The sequence below is a fragment of the Mus musculus genome, chromosome 1 (assembly GCF_000001635.26).
Source record: "Mus musculus strain C57BL/6J chromosome 1, GRCm38.p6 C57BL/6J".
Classification (NCBI taxonomy): domain Eukaryota; kingdom Metazoa; phylum Chordata; class Mammalia; order Rodentia; family Muridae; genus Mus; species Mus musculus.
Genome location: NC_000067.6, coordinates 34,716,366 through 34,735,946, shown reverse-complemented (window position 1 = coordinate 34,735,946; position 19,581 = coordinate 34,716,366). Strand labels below are relative to the sequence as shown.

The following is a 19,581-nucleotide window of genomic DNA, read 5'->3' as shown; positions in this document are numbered from 1 at the left end:
TTGGGTGAATTTGCTTCCTTTTGTTCTAGAGCTTTTAGGTGTGTTGTCAAGCTGCTAATGTATACTCTCTCTAGTTTCTTTTTGGAGGCACTCAGAGCTATGAGTTTTCCTCTTAGAAATGCTTTCATTGTGTCCCATAAGTTTGGGTACAAAGATTTCTCACCTGAGGAATACCAAATGGCAGAGAAGCACCTGAAAAACTGTTCAACATCCTTAATCATCAGGGAAATGCAAATCAAAACAACCCTGAGATTCCACCTCACACCAGTCAGAATGGCTAAGATGAAAAATTCAGGTGACAGCAGATGCTGGCGAGGATGTGGAGAAAGAGGAACGCTCCTCCATTGTTGGTGGGATTGCAAGCTTGTACAACCACTCTGGAAATCAGTCTGGCAGTTCCTCAGAAAATTGGACATAGTACTACCGGAAGATCCAGCAATACCTCTTCTGGGCGTATATCTAGAAGATGCCCCAACCAAGAAGACACATGCTCTACTATGTTCATAGCAGCCTTATTTATAATAGCCAGAAGCTGGAAAGAACCCAGATGCCCCTCAACAGAGGAATGGATACAGAAAATGTGGTACATTTACACAATGGAGTACTACTCAGCTATTAAAAAGAATGAATTTATGAAATTCCTAGGCAAATGGATGGACCTGGAGGGCATCATCCTGAGTGAGGTAACCCAATCACAAAGGAACTCTCACAATATGTACTCACTGATAAGTGGATATTAGCCCAGAAACTTAGGATACTCAAGATATAAGATACAATTTGCTAAACGCATTAAACTCAAGAGAGAACGAAGACCAAAGTGTGGACACTTTGCCCCTTCTTAGAATAGGAAACAAAACACCCATGGAAGGACTTACAGAGACAAAATTTGGAAGTGTGACGAAAGGATGGACCATCTAGTGATTGCCATATCCAGAGATCCATCCCATGATCAGCTTCCAAACGCTGACCCATTGCATACACTAGCAAGATTTTATCGAAAGGACCCAGATGTAGCTGTCTCTTGTGAGGCTATGCTGGGGCCTAGCAAACACAGAAGTGGATGCTCACAGTCAGCTATTGAATGGACCACAGGGCCCCCAATGGAGGAGCTAGAGAAAGTACCCAAGGAGCTAAAGGGATCTGCAACCCTATAGGTGGAACAACATTATGAACTAACCAGTACCCCGGAGCTCTTGACTCTAGCTGCATATGTATCAAAAGATGGCCTAGTCGGCCATCACTGGAAAGAGAGGCCCATTGGACACGCAAACTTTATATGCCCCAGTACAGGGGAACGCCAGGGCCAAAAAGTGGGAGTGGGTGGGTAGTGGAGTGGGGGAGTGGGTATGGGGGACTTTTGGGATAGCATTGGAAATGTAAATGAGGAAAATACCTAATAAAAAATGGAAAAAAAGAGATGTTATCGCCTTATCTGGGTTCATTTGTAAGCATCCTTCTTAAACAAACAGACATCATCATCAGTGAAGTCTTAATATTCCACATAACTGTTGTCCAATGCAATTATTACTGGGTTTTTTATTTAAAATTTTAATTCATATTCTCAGTTTTACCTGTTCTTTCCATCACATCAAGGAGTGGAAGCCTTAATGTAAAAATGCACCCATCACCTTGGGGATCTGAAAAACATCCATTTGGTTTCTTTTCTCACACAGATTTTGCCTTGGACTTACACCTAAAATAAATGTTAAAGTGAGGCTGGAGAGATGGCTCAGTGGTTAAGTACACACAATGCTCTCACAGAGGACCCGAGTTCACGTCCCAGTACCCACCTCAGGTGGTCCCCAAACGTTTGTAAATCCAGCTTCATGGACCTGACAGCCATTTCTGAACTACAAGGGCACCTGCAGCACATGCACACACACACACACACACACACACACACACACACACACACACACACACACATGCACACACACATGCACACACACACACACACATGCACACACACACACACACGCGTGCACACATACACGCACAGGCACACGCGCACACACACAGACACACACATACACACACAGGCACACACACCACAATACAAATTCTTTTAAAATAGTTTAAAATATGTATGTAGAAGTTATTCTTGCTTGCTTCTGTGTGACATAACGTGGTATCAGAGGGTTTTGTCAACACTGAAGGTGGAACCCTTGCATACACTGGGTGAGCGCTCCACTTCTAATCTTCTTCCCTGTCCTGTGTTTCTTGGCAGAGTCTCCCTGTTAGCGCAGCCTGGCCTCAAATTTATGACCCTCCTGCTCAGTCTCCTGCATGCCGGCATGAACCATCACACCCAGGGTCACGTGATTTTGAACAGAATACAAGATGATTAAATCAAGCTAATTAACTCATCTATCACCTCAAATATCTGACATTTTCTATGGAAAGAATATTGGGATTTATTTGCTCAGTGAGTAAATTGTATGGGATCGAGGCTGGTCAGATGGCTCAGCAGGCGATGACACTTGCCGCTGAGCCAGAGAGAGCTGAGTCCCGCAAGTTGTCATCCACCTCCCAGTGCGTACGTTCGCACATGCCTGCACATACTAAGTAATGACAAGTTAAAAAAAATTAAAAGCAATGTATGGCCTCCAGTTATTCACTCTGCTGAGCGAGAGCTATAAAAATAAAATGTATTCCTCCCGTGTAACAGGCACTGGCCCTTTGATTATTCTCTTTCTGGCCTCTCCAGCCCCTGCCTTGCTGGTAATCATTCTAGTCTCAGCCTCTGTGACTTCAGAGTGTGTGAACAGTATGACGTCATGTCTGTGAGAAGACGTGATATTTGTCCTTTGTGTCTGACAGATTTCACATCTAATCCTGTTCTCCAATGCAATCCTTGGTTCTAAGGACACAAACGGCTTTCCTTTTAGAACAACATTCCATCACATTAATAAGCCACACTTTCTGTATCTGTTCATGTGTTGGTGGACTTCAATTTCCATATCGTGGCTACCGTGAATAATACTGCTGTGGTGAATGATGGTCTGCAAATGTCTCCTCAAGGCGCTGATTTCAAGTCTTTGGGTAAATACTAGGAGGTGGGGGAGGAGCCAGCCCATATGATAGTTCTATTTTCACGATGGCTGTCCTAAATACAATTTTTCTCTAACTGTAGACATTGTGTTTTTGACAGCACCTGTTACCTTTCTACAACAACAAAACAAAACAGAAAACAGTTCTTGTCAGCGAGCTCCTGGGGATCCATCTATCTCTGCGTCCACACAGCTGGAGTACAAACATGTCACCAAGCCTGTTTTATTTTTTTCAAATGTGACTTTGGGGGATTGAACTCAGGTCCTTAAGCAATTTGGTTTCTGAGATATCCCCGTGGCCCCAAGCCTTTTGTCTTTATATATTGATTTATATCAGGCACTCAGGAGACTAACTAACACATAGGATCAGAGTGATCACTTTCTGTGACTTGGGTGGCCAAGGGTGACAGTCCTCAGTGCAGGACAGAGTCAGGAAATGGCAAGCATCCAGGCCATGTCAGAGGATGCCTGGCCTGGGGCCAGCTTACCTGAACTGGGTCCTCAGGCACTAACTCTGCGCACATCTGTCGTCTAAGCAGCATCTGTTTCTTCAGCTTCCTCCTCTGAGCCTTTTCGAGCCATATGTCATCGAAGCTGAAGTGTGAGTGTTGAGGGGCCCTCCTGAACTGTAAAGGGACCTCTCTGGGGACTTGCTCTGCGGACATGGAGGGGAGGGTCCGTGTCACTTCAGTGGCAGATACCGGCCTGTGAGGAGGCTCTGTGTAAGTTTTCTGATCATGGGAACAATTGCGCTTCTTGTCTGGCGGGCTTTCCTGGGCGATGTAGCTCTAGAGAGCAGAGGAGACGACATCAGAGACCAGAGTGAGCATAAATCAACTGGCGATGCTCCTCTTCCCCCAGAGTCTTTCAAATACAACACTTTATTTCAACTTATTTTTAAAGTGAAGATTGCAATGAGATACTTCATTCACAGCCATTTCGTAAAGTACTACATTAGACATAAAATAAATCTTATTTCTGTTATAACATCTACTATAAGACCATTTCAGACAAGAAAGCCTTCTGATTTGGTCAAGGGCCGAATCTGTAAAAGTACCTAATGAATGTGACATGACCATTAGAAATATCTGTGTATGTGCTGAAACACATGTGCACATGCATGCGGAGGCCAGGGGTCGATTTCAGGGGTCACTCTTTAGACTCAGTCACCTCAGTTTCTGGGATAGCGTTGATCATTAGAACCTGAGGCTCACTGAGCCGGGCTGGCCAGCCAGCAAGCCCACTTCCCCAGGGTTGAGATCGCAAGTGCATGCCACCATGCCTAGCTTTTTGATGTGGGTTCTGGGGACTGAATTCAAGTCCTCATGCTTTGACGAGAGCACTTTCCAAACTGAGCTGTCTTTGCATCCAGAGCTCTTGCTTAAGCAGAGAGAACTGAAACAGGGCAGATACAGCTCTCACCTCCCCAGCCACTCCAACTGTTCAGGGACAGCACTTCAGCATCGCAACCATTTCAAAATAAATCCTCTCAAGAGCAGCATAATACTTGGACTTTGTGTTCATATCTTCACCGTCTGTTCTTTGAAACCAACTCTCTGGGAGAAGAAACTCTCTTATTGCCCTGGTCACAAAAACTCATCCATTAAAAAGCAGCTCAATCAAAAACTCCAATATAACCATAGTTTCCATACTTTGGGGTTTATGATTCTCCCAGAAGCCATAGCTTACCAAATAAAAAGGCGAGTATTAGGTGAAGGACACCTTTCCTCAAGGTGTTGGAGATGTCCCACAGACCCTCAAACAATATAGGCTATCAGCATAACCCCTTGTTGCCCACTGAGACTTGGCATTATATCCCTGTTGCTGAAGATGGCACACACATTGGTCACAGTACTGGTCGGAAGGCTTCCTCCTTGCTGGCTAACTCTCACAGGACTGGAAGGTCCTATGCAGGCCCCTGGGGGCAGGGGGTCATCAACAGTCTTTCCTGGCTGTGTAACCCTGTAAGCTGCAATAATGACCAGCATTGCAAGATATGCCCATGCATCCAACAGAAGCACAAACTATCTTATGGGCTTAACCAACTTGTTTCTGATTGGTTTCAAGATCCACAGCACAGGATGAAATATGAGCTTGGTACTGCAATTCTAGCCAAGAACCTATGGCTGGGGAACCATCTCTAGCCCCTTACTATTAGTATTCTGCTAAATGGACATAGACTCAAACTGCCCTCTACATTCTTATCTCTCTACCCATAGGTTATCGCAGCTCCCAGACTTTATCATACATTTCTTTGTGTGGATGGCGGTTGATGCAGAAACTCACAGCTAGTTAAAGAGCAGAGAATACATGTCAGTGGAATGTTCAGTTATAAGTGGGACATCTATATCACCCCCAAGGGTCATGAACCACTACAGAAGAGGAAGTAGAAGTATGTAAGAGCCAGAGGTTGGGGAGGAGTGGAGCCAAGCCATATCTTCCATACAAGACATGATCACTGCACTCATGAATTTGTAGTGGCTGTGGCTGCCTGCACAAGATCAAGCCAGTCAACCTTCTGACACAGAGAAGGAAGGGGTTTATGAGCCCCATCCCTGGCTGAGAACCTAGTCAAAAATTTCTGAGGGAGGGAGGGAGGGAAGGAGAAAAGGAGGGAAGGAGGGAGAGAGAGAGAGAGAGAGAGAGAGAGAGAGAGAGAGAGAGAGAGAAGAGAGAAGAGAGAAGAGAGAAGAGAGAAGAGAGAAGAGAGAAGAGAGAAGAGAGAAGAGAGAAGAGAGAAGAGAGAAGAGAGAAGAGAGAAGAGAAGAGAAGAGAAGAGAGAAATGTCTTTAAACATGTGACCCCTGGCATGTTGATCTCAGTTCAGTGGAGTAGCACAAATTGAATTTTTTTGTATCATAAAAAAAGAGGAGGGGGAGGAGGGGGGATCAGAAGGGAAAGAAGATGAAGATCAAAAAGAACAAGAGGAAGGAGGAGAAGAAGAAGAGGAAGAGGAGGAAGAGGAAGAGGAAGATAAAGAGTTGGAAGGGACATAGAGGTGAGGGAGGCTCTGGGAGGAGTTACAGGAAGGAGGGGGGATGAATATGATGAAAATATATTGTATCAAATTCTCATCAAATTAATAAAAAAATATATCTTCAATTACATAGAAATTAAAGATAAAATACCCTTCAACTATGAAAGTAAGGGCCTGGAGAGATACTTAACACTTACTGCTCTTGAAGAGGCACAGTTTGCTTGTCAGCAGTCACACTGGGTGGCGCTCACAACTGCCTTTAACCCTAGCTCTAGGGCACACAACAATCTCCTCTGGATTTACACACACACACACACACACACACACACACACACACACAATTTTTAAAATGAACTAGTCCTACAATTAATTCCAATTAACTTTCTCAACTCTAGCTTGATGTCAGGAGCAATGGATTGGATGATGTCATCTCTATCATTGCTATCTATTCTTTTACTTGGGAGCCTCACAGGAGGACACTATTCCTCCCAGAACTCTTGGTGACTACCTTAAGGAATTTCCTCAGTTGATTTAGCTGCATGTTTTAAGTTCCTGATTAAATGATGTGATATATTGGATGATGTGATATATATCTCATACAGATATGTATGATATTTAATATCATAGGATATTACATTATATGATATAATTATATATTTACAAATAACTGCTGTTATTTGTAGAAACCTGGGGGAAATACAGAGACATTTAGTTATGTTTTTTATGTGAAGCAAACATTATCACGCTGATAGAATTCTTACTGTAATGAAGAAATTATTTCAGACATAATTGTCTGAAGCAAGGAAGACTGAGGGATTTAAATGAAGCAAAGCTTCTACATTTCCCTTAACTTGGCGAAATGCCTATACTAGGGGACCAGTAGATGGTAAGGTGCATGTATACAACACAATACCTGGTTCCTGTCACTTAAAAATCAAATATATGACATAAACATTAAATTAAACTCTAAAAAAATATTCAGGTAGCCCATAGATTTTCAGAAGAGACCAGAGAAGTGAAACACAGAAAAACTAAAATGGAGACATAAACTATAGTCCATGAATAATTATTATAATTTGTGTGTGTATATGCATATGTGGTATAAGTGTCTGTACCTCCTCCAACAAGGCCACACCTCCTAATCCTTCTAATTCTTCTCAAACAATTCCACTCCCCAGTCACTATCCATTCAAATATATGGCCATCATAGATATACATGTAAAAATTCTTTAAATACTAGCTAATGTGATTTAACAGTGTTTTGAGAATTATACACTATAACTAAAAGGAACATGTTCAGTACTTAAAGGGAAGGTCAATGTTTAAGAACTCAGAACTGTACACATTTAAGAGGTCAAGGAAAGTCATATGAATATATCGGTGGATTGAAGAAAACTAACATAGTACAATAGCTACTCAGGTTTGATACAAAGAAAACTCTGAATGGACTAGGAAGAGAGGGGCAGACCTTCATTATGATGAAGAGTATCCACAGAACCCTACAGTGGACATGGGGTCTTGAAAGACTGGCCACTTTTCTTCCATGACTAGGGACCAACCTTGCTCCCATCATGGTGCTTAACATAGCACCAACCCTCTGGCCACTGACATAAAGCAAGAAAAGGAAATGGAAGGAAAACAATCTGTCCCTTTGGTAGATGGCATGAGATACAAGTTGACACACATAGATCTCTTACATTTCTACATATCAGCAATTAATGTGTATAACCTCAAATTTAAGATATAACGCCATTTACAATAGCTTATGTGTAAAGCAAACCAAAATTGTCTAGAACGGAAAGACAAGAAGATCTAGAAAATGAAGACCCTGTTTTTATCAGTTATTCAGCATGGTAAAGACTCCTGTTCGGTTTCAGTTCACACCGCTTAACCTTGCTCCCACCAAAGTCTAAGCAAAGATGCTTGCAGATGAAAGTTAAGATTCTTCTAAACTTGGTATGGAAATGCAAAGGAACTAGAACAAAATAATTCTGAGAAATGGAAAGTGGGAATAGTCCGTTTACTAGGTCTTAAGGCGTTGTTCGTTGACAGTCACTAAGATCCTGTGGAACTGAGCACATGATAGACACAGATTGAAGACACAGGAGTGGAAACCCATATGGCCCATTCAAGACCTAATACTGCAAGCAATTCAGTGCTGCAGTAACTGACTACCCAGAGGTGGAGAAATGAACTTCTACCTGAATCTCACACCCTAACAAATTTTTCTCAAAGTACAGAAATCATCAGTATGGAGGTTCCTCACAAAACTAAAAATAGCCCTACCCTACGGTATGACCTCAAAGACTACAAGTCAACATATCCCAGAGACACCTGCACATCAATGCTTACTGAAACGCTGTTCACAAGAGCTACATAAGGGACCAAACTCTGTGTCCATCAACAGTGGAATGGATAAGGAAAATGTGGTTTGCCTGCACAGTGGAATTAAGCCAAACCGAGACAGACAACTGTTACATATTTTCTCTCGTCGGTGGGGCCCTGATTTTTTAGGTTTATAAAAATCACATATAAAATGGATGACAGGAGAGTGGAGGTGAAACTGGGTAGAGGACAGAGGGACTGATGGGATGGAAACAAAAGAGAGTCATTAGCAGAGCATGGATGATGTAATATGCTCAAAGTACATTGCATTGTGGGAACATAATCAAAAGAATAACATTTGGCAGATAATGCCTCGGGGCACTGTAAGGTCCCCGTCTCTGCCTCCCAGGGCTGGAGCTTTAAGTGGGCTACCATGCCAGTTTGGCATGCCGATGAATTCTGAGGATCCAAACTCTAGTCTTTATCCTTTAACTGGGCAGCCACCTCCCTGGCAATTTCTCAAACTCTAACCTCGTACTTGACCTGTGAGCTGTCAATCATGTGGGCTCTTGACCAGAAATGAAAATGTATACCCACCATGGTGTGGTGCATAAACGTTCACAAGAGTTCTAGTTGTGATACGTTGGATCTGAAAGCTGCCCAAATGTTTCTTAATAGATGAATGGTTAAAGATAAACTATTAATTAGCTATGAAAAGGGGTTATTGATACATGAAACAACTTAGGCAGGTCTCAAAGGACTTAGGCTAAGTAAATAGCCAATCTCAAAATATAACATTTTTGAAATGTAACCATTGACTGGGCTTGGAAGTAGTTCAACCAGGGCCGGGAGGATGTGAGTAGAAAGGAATTTAGCTCAAGGGCAAGGAATTTGTGTATCTTGCTGATGACAGTCATTGCATGTCCTTACACTTGATAGTCATTGCTTTACAGCTCTGTCCATGATATAAAATAGAAGCTGTGTAGCTACAGATTGATCATCCCTCGTATGAAAGCAAATAAGCCTAAAATACACAAAACCCCAAATTAGAAAATCCCATACCTGACCTTAGGCGGTCACAAGGCAAAGGAGCAGTAAAGACACTAATGATGTTTTTTGTTGTTTTGTTTTGTTTTTTGTTAGTTTGTTTGTTTTGTTGTTGTTGTTGTTGTTGTTGTTGTTGTTTTGAGACAGAATTTCTCTGTGTAGGCCTGGCTTGTCCTGGAACTTGCTCTGTAGACCAGGCTGGCCTTGAATTCACAGAGATGCACCTGTCTCTGCCTCCCAAGTGCTGGGATTAAAGGTGTGCACCACCACTGCCCAGAAGACACTAATGAACAACCTCCAGCCTGTGTGTGCCAGCCATGAATGACACTAGCGAGTCCTGTGCCTGAGATTCATTTTATATTTGTGTGTATGCGCACATGCCCATGCAGGCTCCATTGGAGGGCAGCAGAGGGCTTTGGATTCCCCCAGAACTAGAGTTATGGGTGGTTGTGAACCTCCTGAGGTGGGTACAAGAACTGAACATTAATCCTACGCAAGAGCGGCAAGAGCTCTTAGCCGCTGAGACATCATGCCAGCCCAGCCTTGCATTTAAGCTTTAGGGTCATCCTCAAGCTGTCTCATCTATGTCTATGGCAATATTGTAAAGTTGCAAAGGTAATTGAAACTTGACATGTTTTTTGTGATCTTACTGTTGAGTTTTGAGCCTTATTTGTGTGGTGATAGTTCTGCCATTGGACATGCGAGTTGCAAATGGGGGTTTAAACGCATCCTTGGAGGGTGGTGATGGAGTCACCTTGCACTTACATACATACTTTTGACATTCCAAGAAGCCCTGACCACCCTCCAGATGCCCTATCCTTCCGTGTGTGTGTGTGTGTGTGTGTGTGTGTTGAAGCTTTATAATGTTATATTGTATTCTGTATTTGGATTCAGTGAAGTAAATTTCCCTATGGTGTCTTTTAATATTGAATGTTTTTTTTTAAATTTTACCTTAAAAGTGATGCAAAGGGTGTTAAGGATGTAGCTCAGTTGGTAAAGTGACTGCCTAGCATGCATGAGGCCTTGGGTTCAATGCTTGGCACCCCACAAAATGCTGGGCATGGTGGTTCATGCCTGTCACCTTAACACTTGGGAGGTGTGGGCAGGAGGATCAGGAGCTCAAGGCCCTCCTTGGCTACACTGCAAGACGATGGCCAGCCTGACCTCTATGAGACCAATACTAAGAAATCTAGGTGGTTTAGTAGCTTGAAGCACTGCAGCCATGCCTGACCACTTGAATTCAGCTCACTGAACATTGTGAGAGCAGAGAGCCCATTGCCATTTGAGCTGAAGCAGCCCCTGCCCCAGAAACACTTACTAACTCAAGGGAACATCCCTCCACTTGTCTTAGGTAATGAACAAGTTGTTACCACCAACAGCTCACTTACCTCATTCCCAGGATGGTCCCTAAGGAAGGGCACTGTGCCCAGGCCATGGTAACACTGGCACTGGCTCTTGTCTTCCTTCTGGTCGTTCTGGTTTAGTGTTTGCAGAGAGAGTAAGAGGCTCGCCCTGGCCTTGGATGCCTTGGGCCGTTCGGGGACTTCTGAACTTCTGTTGGCGTCCTTGTCACTTCTGAGAGAGACCATGGAGACAGCACTAGTCCTGCCTCTAAGGCAGAGATCCATCCTCTGCGCCCCAGCCATGGGACTCCTGGGTTTGGGGCTTGTGGGTCTGCAGGGCATGCCTTGGTTCTCATAGGTCAAATGGCAGGCAGAGCTGCAGGGGAGGGCAAAACTGATGTCAATCTGCGCTGCTCCGGGGCTGGTGGCAGAGGTCAGCCAGGAAGACTTTGGGAAGACTCCAGAAGAGAGGTGCGTACTGCTTTCCTGGGCAGCAGTGCGTCTTATGGTCGGTTCACTTCTCCTCCGGTGTTCCGGAGAAGCCAGATGGCTGGAGGACAGAGTTGCAGGGGAGTTTAGGGGTGTCCAGTGCTCCCCAAATACATGGCTGTCGGTGTCAATCGTCCACTTCTCACAGTGGCCTCTGGTGGCTGGTGGGGAAGAGCAGAGGAGTTGGGGAAAGCCTGGTTCTGGAACCCCACTCACTAAAGCAGGTCGTTTGGAGCCTTCCGCATCTTTGCTTCTCAGAAACGCACGCCAGGAGCCCCGGGCTCGCCTGCGCTTCTCTTTCTCGCCTTTGACAGAGCCAGTATTTGTTTTCTCCATAACTTTGGCTTCAAAAAAATTGGTAAAGGTCTTATGGGCTAAGGCCAGCCTGGCTTTGATCTTGCTTTCTGTTGTTTTCAGTCTCTTGATGTTGTAGCTTTCTGGGGAAGGTCCTTCACCGCTGAGGTCCCCAGATGTCCCTACTTGAATCACACCAGATTTGGTCTCCAGAGATACGCTCTGGTGCACGTGGTGCAGAGGTGGTTCCCCCTGGCAGGGACTGTGGGGGACCCTTTCTTCGGGGCTAGGGCAAACTGGGTTCAAGTCCTCTGAGGTTAAGGCCTGGCTGTAGGGTATGTCCCCGCCAGGCATCTCCCTGGACCAGGGCATGTCAGTTCTTAAAGGGGTCATCTGAAGACAGGCAGGGTGCTGCTCTGACTCCAGCACACTCTGCTGAAACCCACCGCATGGTTCCTGGAACTCCAGTGTTGTGGTGCTTGAAGCCAAGACTCTTGAAAGGGGACCCTCTACCTCGCCCGCGCAGGCGCAGATTTCCGCATTCTCCGCATCGCCTGTGCCACACCTTCCTCGTTTGCGATCTGAGCTGGGCAACTCCTGGTTCTGCTCGGTGTGTACACACTCAGACCCTAAGTCCAATCTTTCCCCAAGCAGCTCGCCCTCCAGTGTCTCCTCTGAGCTCAAAGTGTCATCCGAAGAAGTCCTAGAGACTGGCACTCTCACGTGCTCTATGCCTTGGGCCAGCAGCTGAAGAGCCCCACCATCCACCTCTGCCCCTGGACATCCCAGCAGCTCACATTCATTGCCAAACACGGGCATTTCTGAGGCCCTGGAAGACTCATAAGCCGTGGCGCTTGTCCCCTTCTCTGGAAGGTGCCCACACTGTGGTTCTATGAGACAGTGAGCCTTCCTTGTAGAAGTCTGCCTTCCTTCCTGCTTTACTGCTATCATAATGAATTTGCAGCTGTGCCTGGAGGCCCCGTGGGCTCCTGGAGCCTGCCGCTGGCCAGAAGGGGAAGGCTCCGGGTCATCCCCAGGTCCCTGTGCACACTCACTCCCAGGGTTGCGGTGAGATACTTCCAATGTTGGGAAGTCCAAAAGACTTTGCAAGGCCTTCCCATTGCGTTGGAGGTCTAGAACCACTCCCTCTTCTGCTGCTTCTAAAGAGCCAATGACACTTGATTTCAGGGCTGTCCTTGGGGCACAGGCGCTATCGCTCTCTTCTTCCCAGGAACCTGCAAGCATTCTGTTGCACACAGGTACCTCACCATGGCAGCAGTGTTGTGGGAAGAGGGAGGCCCTATCAGGCGGCTTTCTCTCCTCCTGGAGAGCACTCATTGATGGGTAGTTCTCCGTCTGGCTTCCTGCCTCTCCGGAGATGTTTAGCAGGCACTGTTGTTTACTGATAACATCATCAGGGTGGACACCTTTGGGCTCCTCAAGTCTGCTTTCTGGGCTGTGCCCTGGCTTGCATTCAGCCGGCCTGGGCACTTCCTCTTGGCTGTTGAGCTTCAGCAATTCTGAAGTAAGGTGGGAAGGGGCTGGGCATGACCTAGAAGCCTGTTCTACCTGGTTTTCCAGTGGAAGGCCTACACAGGGTGTGTCTGGAGATGCCCTCTTAAAGCTACAATCACTCAGCTTGCACTCACCCTGCAAAGGAGGGGCCCTGCTTTGAGAAGTAGGAAGTAAACGAGACAGCTGGGTGGGCCCAGGAGACTGGGTTTTGTGAAGGATTGGGTGGTCGGGTTCTATTTCTGTCCCTTCCCGCAAGTAGGGCCAATTTGTACCTTTCTGCTTCAGAGGCTCTTTAGGACAACCTAAAGGAAATGAAGCTATAGAATGGGCCCTGACCAGAGTCTTTACCTGCCAGCAGAGGTACCCTTGAGGTGGCTTGGCATTGGCACCAAGATTTTCTGGGGTACTCTGGTGACACTTGGTGTCTAAGAGATAAGGTGTGCCCAATCGAGGTTGACAGGCTATGTCAAGGAAGGGATGAACCCAGAACAAGTCTGTGCCCACTGTGGACCTCGGAGCAGGCCCCTTCTTTGTCCTGATCCACAGAGGGAAGTCATTGTGCTGTGAGCCTGTGGGAGGTATCTTTGCTGCTGCAGTCCTGATGTGGATTTGTGGCCAGCTCTGACCTAGTTCACAGTGTCGACGAAAGCAAGGACAGACCACAGGGGCATCCAGATAGCCCCTAGACCTGGCCTGTTGCAGGTGGGGACTGCTGTTGCTGCTGGCATGCTTCGAGAAGCACACAGATGCTGGCACAGACTCCTGTACAAAGCTAGCCACACGGCTGCAGGGGCATGCTTCATCCCGTCTTCCAGCAGTCAACATGTGCAATTTACTTAGCTGAGAACCTGCCTTTAAGCCTGAGGGTAGATCCGGCTCTTCCTCTGTATGGAGCCCTTCGTCACAGACCAAATGCCGCCCTTGGGGAAGTCTAACTGTTGAGTCCTCAGGGCATCCCCAGCCTGCTTCTCTTTCGGAGAGGCCAACTCCACCAGTGAGGTCACCCGGGAGGGACTCCGCCTCAGAAGCACTTTCAAAGGGATCTGTTTTTGTATCGGATCCGGATCGACTTTCGCTCTTATGGGACAGTGTCTCCAAGTCCTCGGGGTTTGTTTCCTGTTCCTCCGAGTCTGCAGGGCCTGGGTGGAGCTGGTTGTCTTCACACTCTTCCTCACCTGGAGGGGGCACACCTGGCTCTGGAGTCTAGAAGGGCAAGAAGAGAAGAATCAGAGGAAAGTTCCCAGGACGTCAGCAAGCACATTTATACCATTATGCACACCTTTCTTTCATAGGAAGAAAATGCCCTTCATCACTTCCCAGATAGCCCCAGGAAGGAAGCAAAGGACCACGAGCTACCTTGCATTAACACAGGAAACAAGCACAGAGGGCAGAGACCTTGCCTCGTTGTGCAGAGCATGCCATGCAAGCCTGACAGCCTTAGTTTGGATCTCTGGGACTGAAATAAAACCACGTGCAGTAGCTCAAATCTGTAATCCCAGCACTCCTATGACAAGGTGGAAGGCAGAGACAGGAGCATAGCTAGAGGCTCGAGGATTAGCTAACTAGGTGTCGGCAGCAATAAATAAGAGAGACTTGATCTCAAGGCGGAAATCGAGGACTGACAATCAAGGTTGTCATCTGACTTCTACATGCATACTCTGGTACATATATACCCCCACACACATATGAACACACAAATACACAGATGTGAACAATTACTGCACACACACACACACACACACACACGAACAAACAAATAGAAATATGACACACACATGAACATACAAATACAAATATGAACATACACCACACATATTTACCCATATATCCCTCCACACACATATGCATACACACTCACACACACACGAACATACAAATACAAATATGACACACACATGAAGACACAAGTATACAAACATGAACAATCATTGCACACACATGCACACAAACATACAAATAAAAATATGACACCCACACATGAACATACACCACACATACCCATACATATCCTTCCACACATATGTACACACACTCACACACATACACTCATGCATATACACACTCACATTCACACACACAAACACAAGCATACAAATGCATAAGCATATATACACCACACACATACATACCCATCCATGCATACACACACACACACCTATACGCACATATATACATAAAGATGAAAAAGGGAAAAGCAATGAAAAGAAACCCAAACCATGGGGAGAAAATGTCATACAAGTTAAAACAAAGCCATCAAAAGGCAGAACAGGCCATGCATGCAAGAGCAGTTGAAGTACACACGAGTGTGCTGTATGAGTCACGGCGAGGAGTGCCTGCCCTTCTGTGAGGTATCCAGCAAGAAGAGGCAGATGAGTACTTGTCTGCCCTCGCCTCTGTCTGTTCTTGTGCAGCCCAGTAGTTTACAGTAAATGCTCTCACTCTTTGAATTTGTCTTGAGCTCCCATGGCCAGAGGCAGGAAAGGAAACAAGGGGAGTCCAGAGAGTCCTGAGACTGCAGACACGGGATGCTATGTATGCTCAAGGCAACTTAAGGGAACGAGGCAGAAACTGTATCAACCACATCTGGGAGCCACGAAGGCCTGGCATTGCTTGCCTTTTTGTTTGAGACAGAGTCTCTAATTGGCCTAGAACTTCACCAAGTAGGCTAAGCCAGCTGGCCTTGCCTTGGAAGTCTTGAAGCAGCCCTCTTTGCCCACCGCACTTGGCTTTTGTGTGATTCTGCAGAGTCAAACCCAGGCCCTCTTGTTTACAAAGGAAGCACTGTGCCAGCCCTCTAGCTACACTTTTCTTTTTTTAAGACAAGGTTTCATTATATAGCCTTTGCTGGCTTGGAACTCACTCTGTAGAGCGGGCTGATCCCAAACACAGAGACCCACCTGCCTTTGTCTCCAGTGAGTGCTGAGATAAGACATGTGCCCCGGTGACCAGCTTATACATTTCTTAATCCACTGTTTCAGCCATGAATTCCCTTGCATCCATTTAAAGAGTACAGATCTGAGTTATAAAAAAAAAAAAAGGTACCCACCTGCAAAAATCTATTTCTATGTCCCCTTAAAGGTCCCTGTCCCTTCCAGGCAATGTGCCCTACCTCCTGGTCCTTCCCAGGGTCAGGGATCTTGATATCTCTTAGTCTTGAGTTATCTGCCTGAAGTTTGACTTGGGCAAATTCTGCAGTATGTCTTTTGTGGTCTGGCTTCTTCCCTTTGGTGTGAACCCTATCCAACACATAAGGCCCATCATAGCCATGAATGCAGCCTAACACAAAACGTGGGGGGGGGTGTGTTTAAATATAACTGGACTACATGGTTCTCAAGCATAAATTTTGTAGTTGGCACCATGTAGTGATGTTCTCAATCTATGCATGCCTGTTAGCATTTCTCAGTACATGCAGTAGCCTCAACTGTGAGGTTATATTATTCAGCCATCAAAATTTCCCTCATCCCCCAGGCTATGGGCATAGCCACTTGTTCCCGAATCTAGTCAAGACAACTCAAATTTTGTACCCTTTCCAAGTATGGTTTCCCCAGGATGTGTGTGTGTGTGTGTGTGCGCGCACGCGCGCGCGTTGCACATGTATGCATGATACAACTATGGAGTTCTGAGGACAGTCTTGGGAGATGATTCTTCAGGTCTCATCTACGTTTTGCTTGAGACAGGGTCTTTCATTGGCCTACAACTTTGCCAGTGAGTAGTGAGCTCTGGTGGTCCACCCATTTCCACTGCCCATGTCACTATTGCCGGAGTTACAGGAGAACACTATAGCCAGGCTTTTAACGTGGGTTCTGAGGACCTGAACTGAGCCATCTCTCCAGCTCCCCAGGAGTTGATGGAAGAGATTTCTTAAAGTAAAATTGCTTTTAATTCTCCATAGTTGGGAAAAGGAAACTAACAAACACCCAAACTGATGATGTGCAATGCTTTGAACTGAGGTAGAAAATCAGGAAGCATGAATTACACACCTTCAGATGTGTGGCAAGGCCGGGAGGAGCTGGGGTAAGAAAGGGGACATTAAGAGTGATGCTATTCAGGGAGGATATGGAAATGACTTAGAGGGTAGGGTGCTTGCTGAGAAAGCAGGGGATCAGACTCACCCCGAAGGGAGAGGCTGCAGTTAGGGCAGGTCTTCATGGCTGGTGAACCCTACCTTACCTTCCAGGTGTTTAGGGAGATTTGGCTGAGTCCCAAGGAATATAAAGGCCTCTAGGGGGAAAACTATCTAAGATTACCAAAGTATCCATATTAAAACCCCGATATAGTCTGCAAGGTACGGGAATACCGTGTTTAGTATTCCTTAAAGGGAATAAACACTGAAAAACCAGGAGGTTTTTAAAGCTATTGGTTTGGATGAACCAATTAATTCAGTTGGCCCTCCATGTGAATGGATGAAAATCAACCTCAGACTAAAAGTGTGTGTGTGTGTGTGTGTGTGTGTGTGTGTGTGTGTACGTGAATTTGGAGGTCAGAAGTCATTCTCAGATGCCTTTCCTTCAGCACCTTACACTGTGTTTTGACAGAAGCTGTCTGATTGGCTTTAAGATCACTGTGAGAGCTCGTCTGGCCATCCAGTGTGTGCCTTTTTTGGCCTTACTGTTGCTGGGATCATCAACACACGCGCCGTGCCTGACTCTTCACAGGTATTGGACTCAGACTCAGGCCGTCATGCTTGGACAGCAGCACTTTACCACTAAGCTATCCCCCCAGATCCTGAAAACATGTTTTTAAGATAATCCTATCTGGGTCTGGGAGGTGACCATGAGAACCCAAGTTTGGGTCCCTAGGACTCACCTAAAAGAGACCCAGGTTCAGCGAGTGACCTTGTCTCAAGAGAGTAGAACAGAGAGGAATAGAACAGGACACTAGACATCCTCATCTGACCTCCACACATGTGTGCGCGCACACAGACACATGCACACACACATATGCATGCATGTACACACACATACATACACACCACATACACACATACCACATGCACACACATCACACACAGATACACACACATGCACACATACACACATACCACACACAACACACACACACACACATACATACATACATACCACACAAATATGTACACATACACACTACACACATGTACACACATATCACACACAAATACACATACCACACACACATACATACATACCACACACACATATACACATGCATGCATGTGCACAGACACACACACACAATAACACAGACTCCATCTGTTGCAATTTGTACACTCTTCTATAATATGCATAAATGACCTTATAGTTGTCAGCATAAGCTAATAGCACATAAATAGAAATAAAATCACAAAACAAAAAGTATTAGCTCTCAGATTAGTAAATCTAGGCTATGACCTAGCAATGATTAGAAGTCAAAGTTAGAGGCAAGAAATATTCTTTTGCCCGTGAGGCTCAGAATGTCCTAGATGGGTCAGAGGATCATATTCCAGTGGCTTTAACAAGGCAGGCTCTCTACCCTCTGAGGCCTCAGATGCGAGGGCAGGAGTTGGCTTTTCTCCCCTAACAAACACTGGGCTCTCATGCGTTTTTTGCAGGGCTGAGCTGAGAACAGGGTGTCACAGAAACAGAGTGAGTGACTGTCAGAGACAGGCTCTAGCCCTTCCTGTCTCCCACCTCAGCTTCACAGCTCTGCTCTCTCTGGAAACACTCCCCTCTTCAGCAGCCTCAAATCTCACCACTTCTCTGCTCAACTCCTCCAAATACAGTCGACGCTTAACCCCACACCTCCTCGTCTGCCACGTCCTCTTTTAAAGAATGTTGGTATTTGTGGGCACAGTATGCTCTCTAAATGCAATTTCAGCTGTCTATGCACGTATGGTACAGGAGCTTGGGATTCAAGCTCACAACCTCACGATTGAGCAGCAAGTACTTACACACTATGACCTTCTCCCAATCCCTACACTCCAGGTTTAACAGGAGGGATTTTTAAGGAGCTCGACAAGTGTAACTTTTTTCCTAATTCCCATTATGATTTCCCATCCGACCCAAGGTTTATTAGAAAAATATTTTCATAGTATTTTTTTGTTTGTTTCTGACTTTTATTAAGTTACGCTGTGGTCTGAGATGCTGCCTGTATTATGCATGTATTCTGAAATTAGTTGAAACTGGTTCCACCGCATCATGCGAGGCCTGATTTCATAAGGACCTCGGGTGTTTGGGCAGAGTATGACTCTGCAACAGATCACTGCAGTGCTTACTAAGCACTCCTTAGAGGAAGCCCGTCGGCTGTGTTTAAATCCCCAGCGACCTTACTAGTTTCCCCTCTGCACTAAAGCATGCTGACTGAGAGCTTGTCCCTTCCTCGTTCAGCCCTGTCATTATCCGTGTACGCCCTTCAGCCTTACCTCAGTGAATCAGGGACCAGTGCAGCACTGTCAAAGCCTCCTGGAACTTTACTCTTTAGTGGGACTTTATTGTCCTAATAGTGCCTGTCCCTAAGGCTACATTCCCACATAGCAGCTTGCTTTCTACTTCCCCTGAGCATTTCCAAATTTCAGTCCCTTCTA

At 45.7% G+C, this 19,581-nt stretch overlaps 1 protein-coding gene across 7 annotated transcripts in view; it reads right to left on the bottom strand.

Moving 5' to 3' along the window:
- Arhgef4 (Rho guanine nucleotide exchange factor (GEF) 4) overlaps nucleotides 1–19,581 on the bottom strand; it is a 134,806-nt gene that overhangs the window by 76,808 nt on the left and 38,417 nt on the right. For 6 of the 7 annotated variants that reach the window (XR_003954968.1, XR_003954966.1, XM_030253603.1 and 3 more), the window contains 2 exons: nucleotides 10,788–14,243; nucleotides 3,539–3,838 (listed from right to left, as the gene is read on the bottom strand). Coding sequence is in view for 5 of the 7 variants with exons in the window: in XM_030253603.1 (XP_030109463.1) it covers nucleotides 3,539–3,838; nucleotides 10,788–14,243 (3,756 nt within the window). In the remaining 2 variants the exon portion in view is untranslated. The remainder of the gene's footprint in view (nucleotides 1–3,538; nucleotides 3,839–10,787; nucleotides 14,244–19,581) is intronic. The other variant, XM_030253604.1, reaches the window with a different exon arrangement.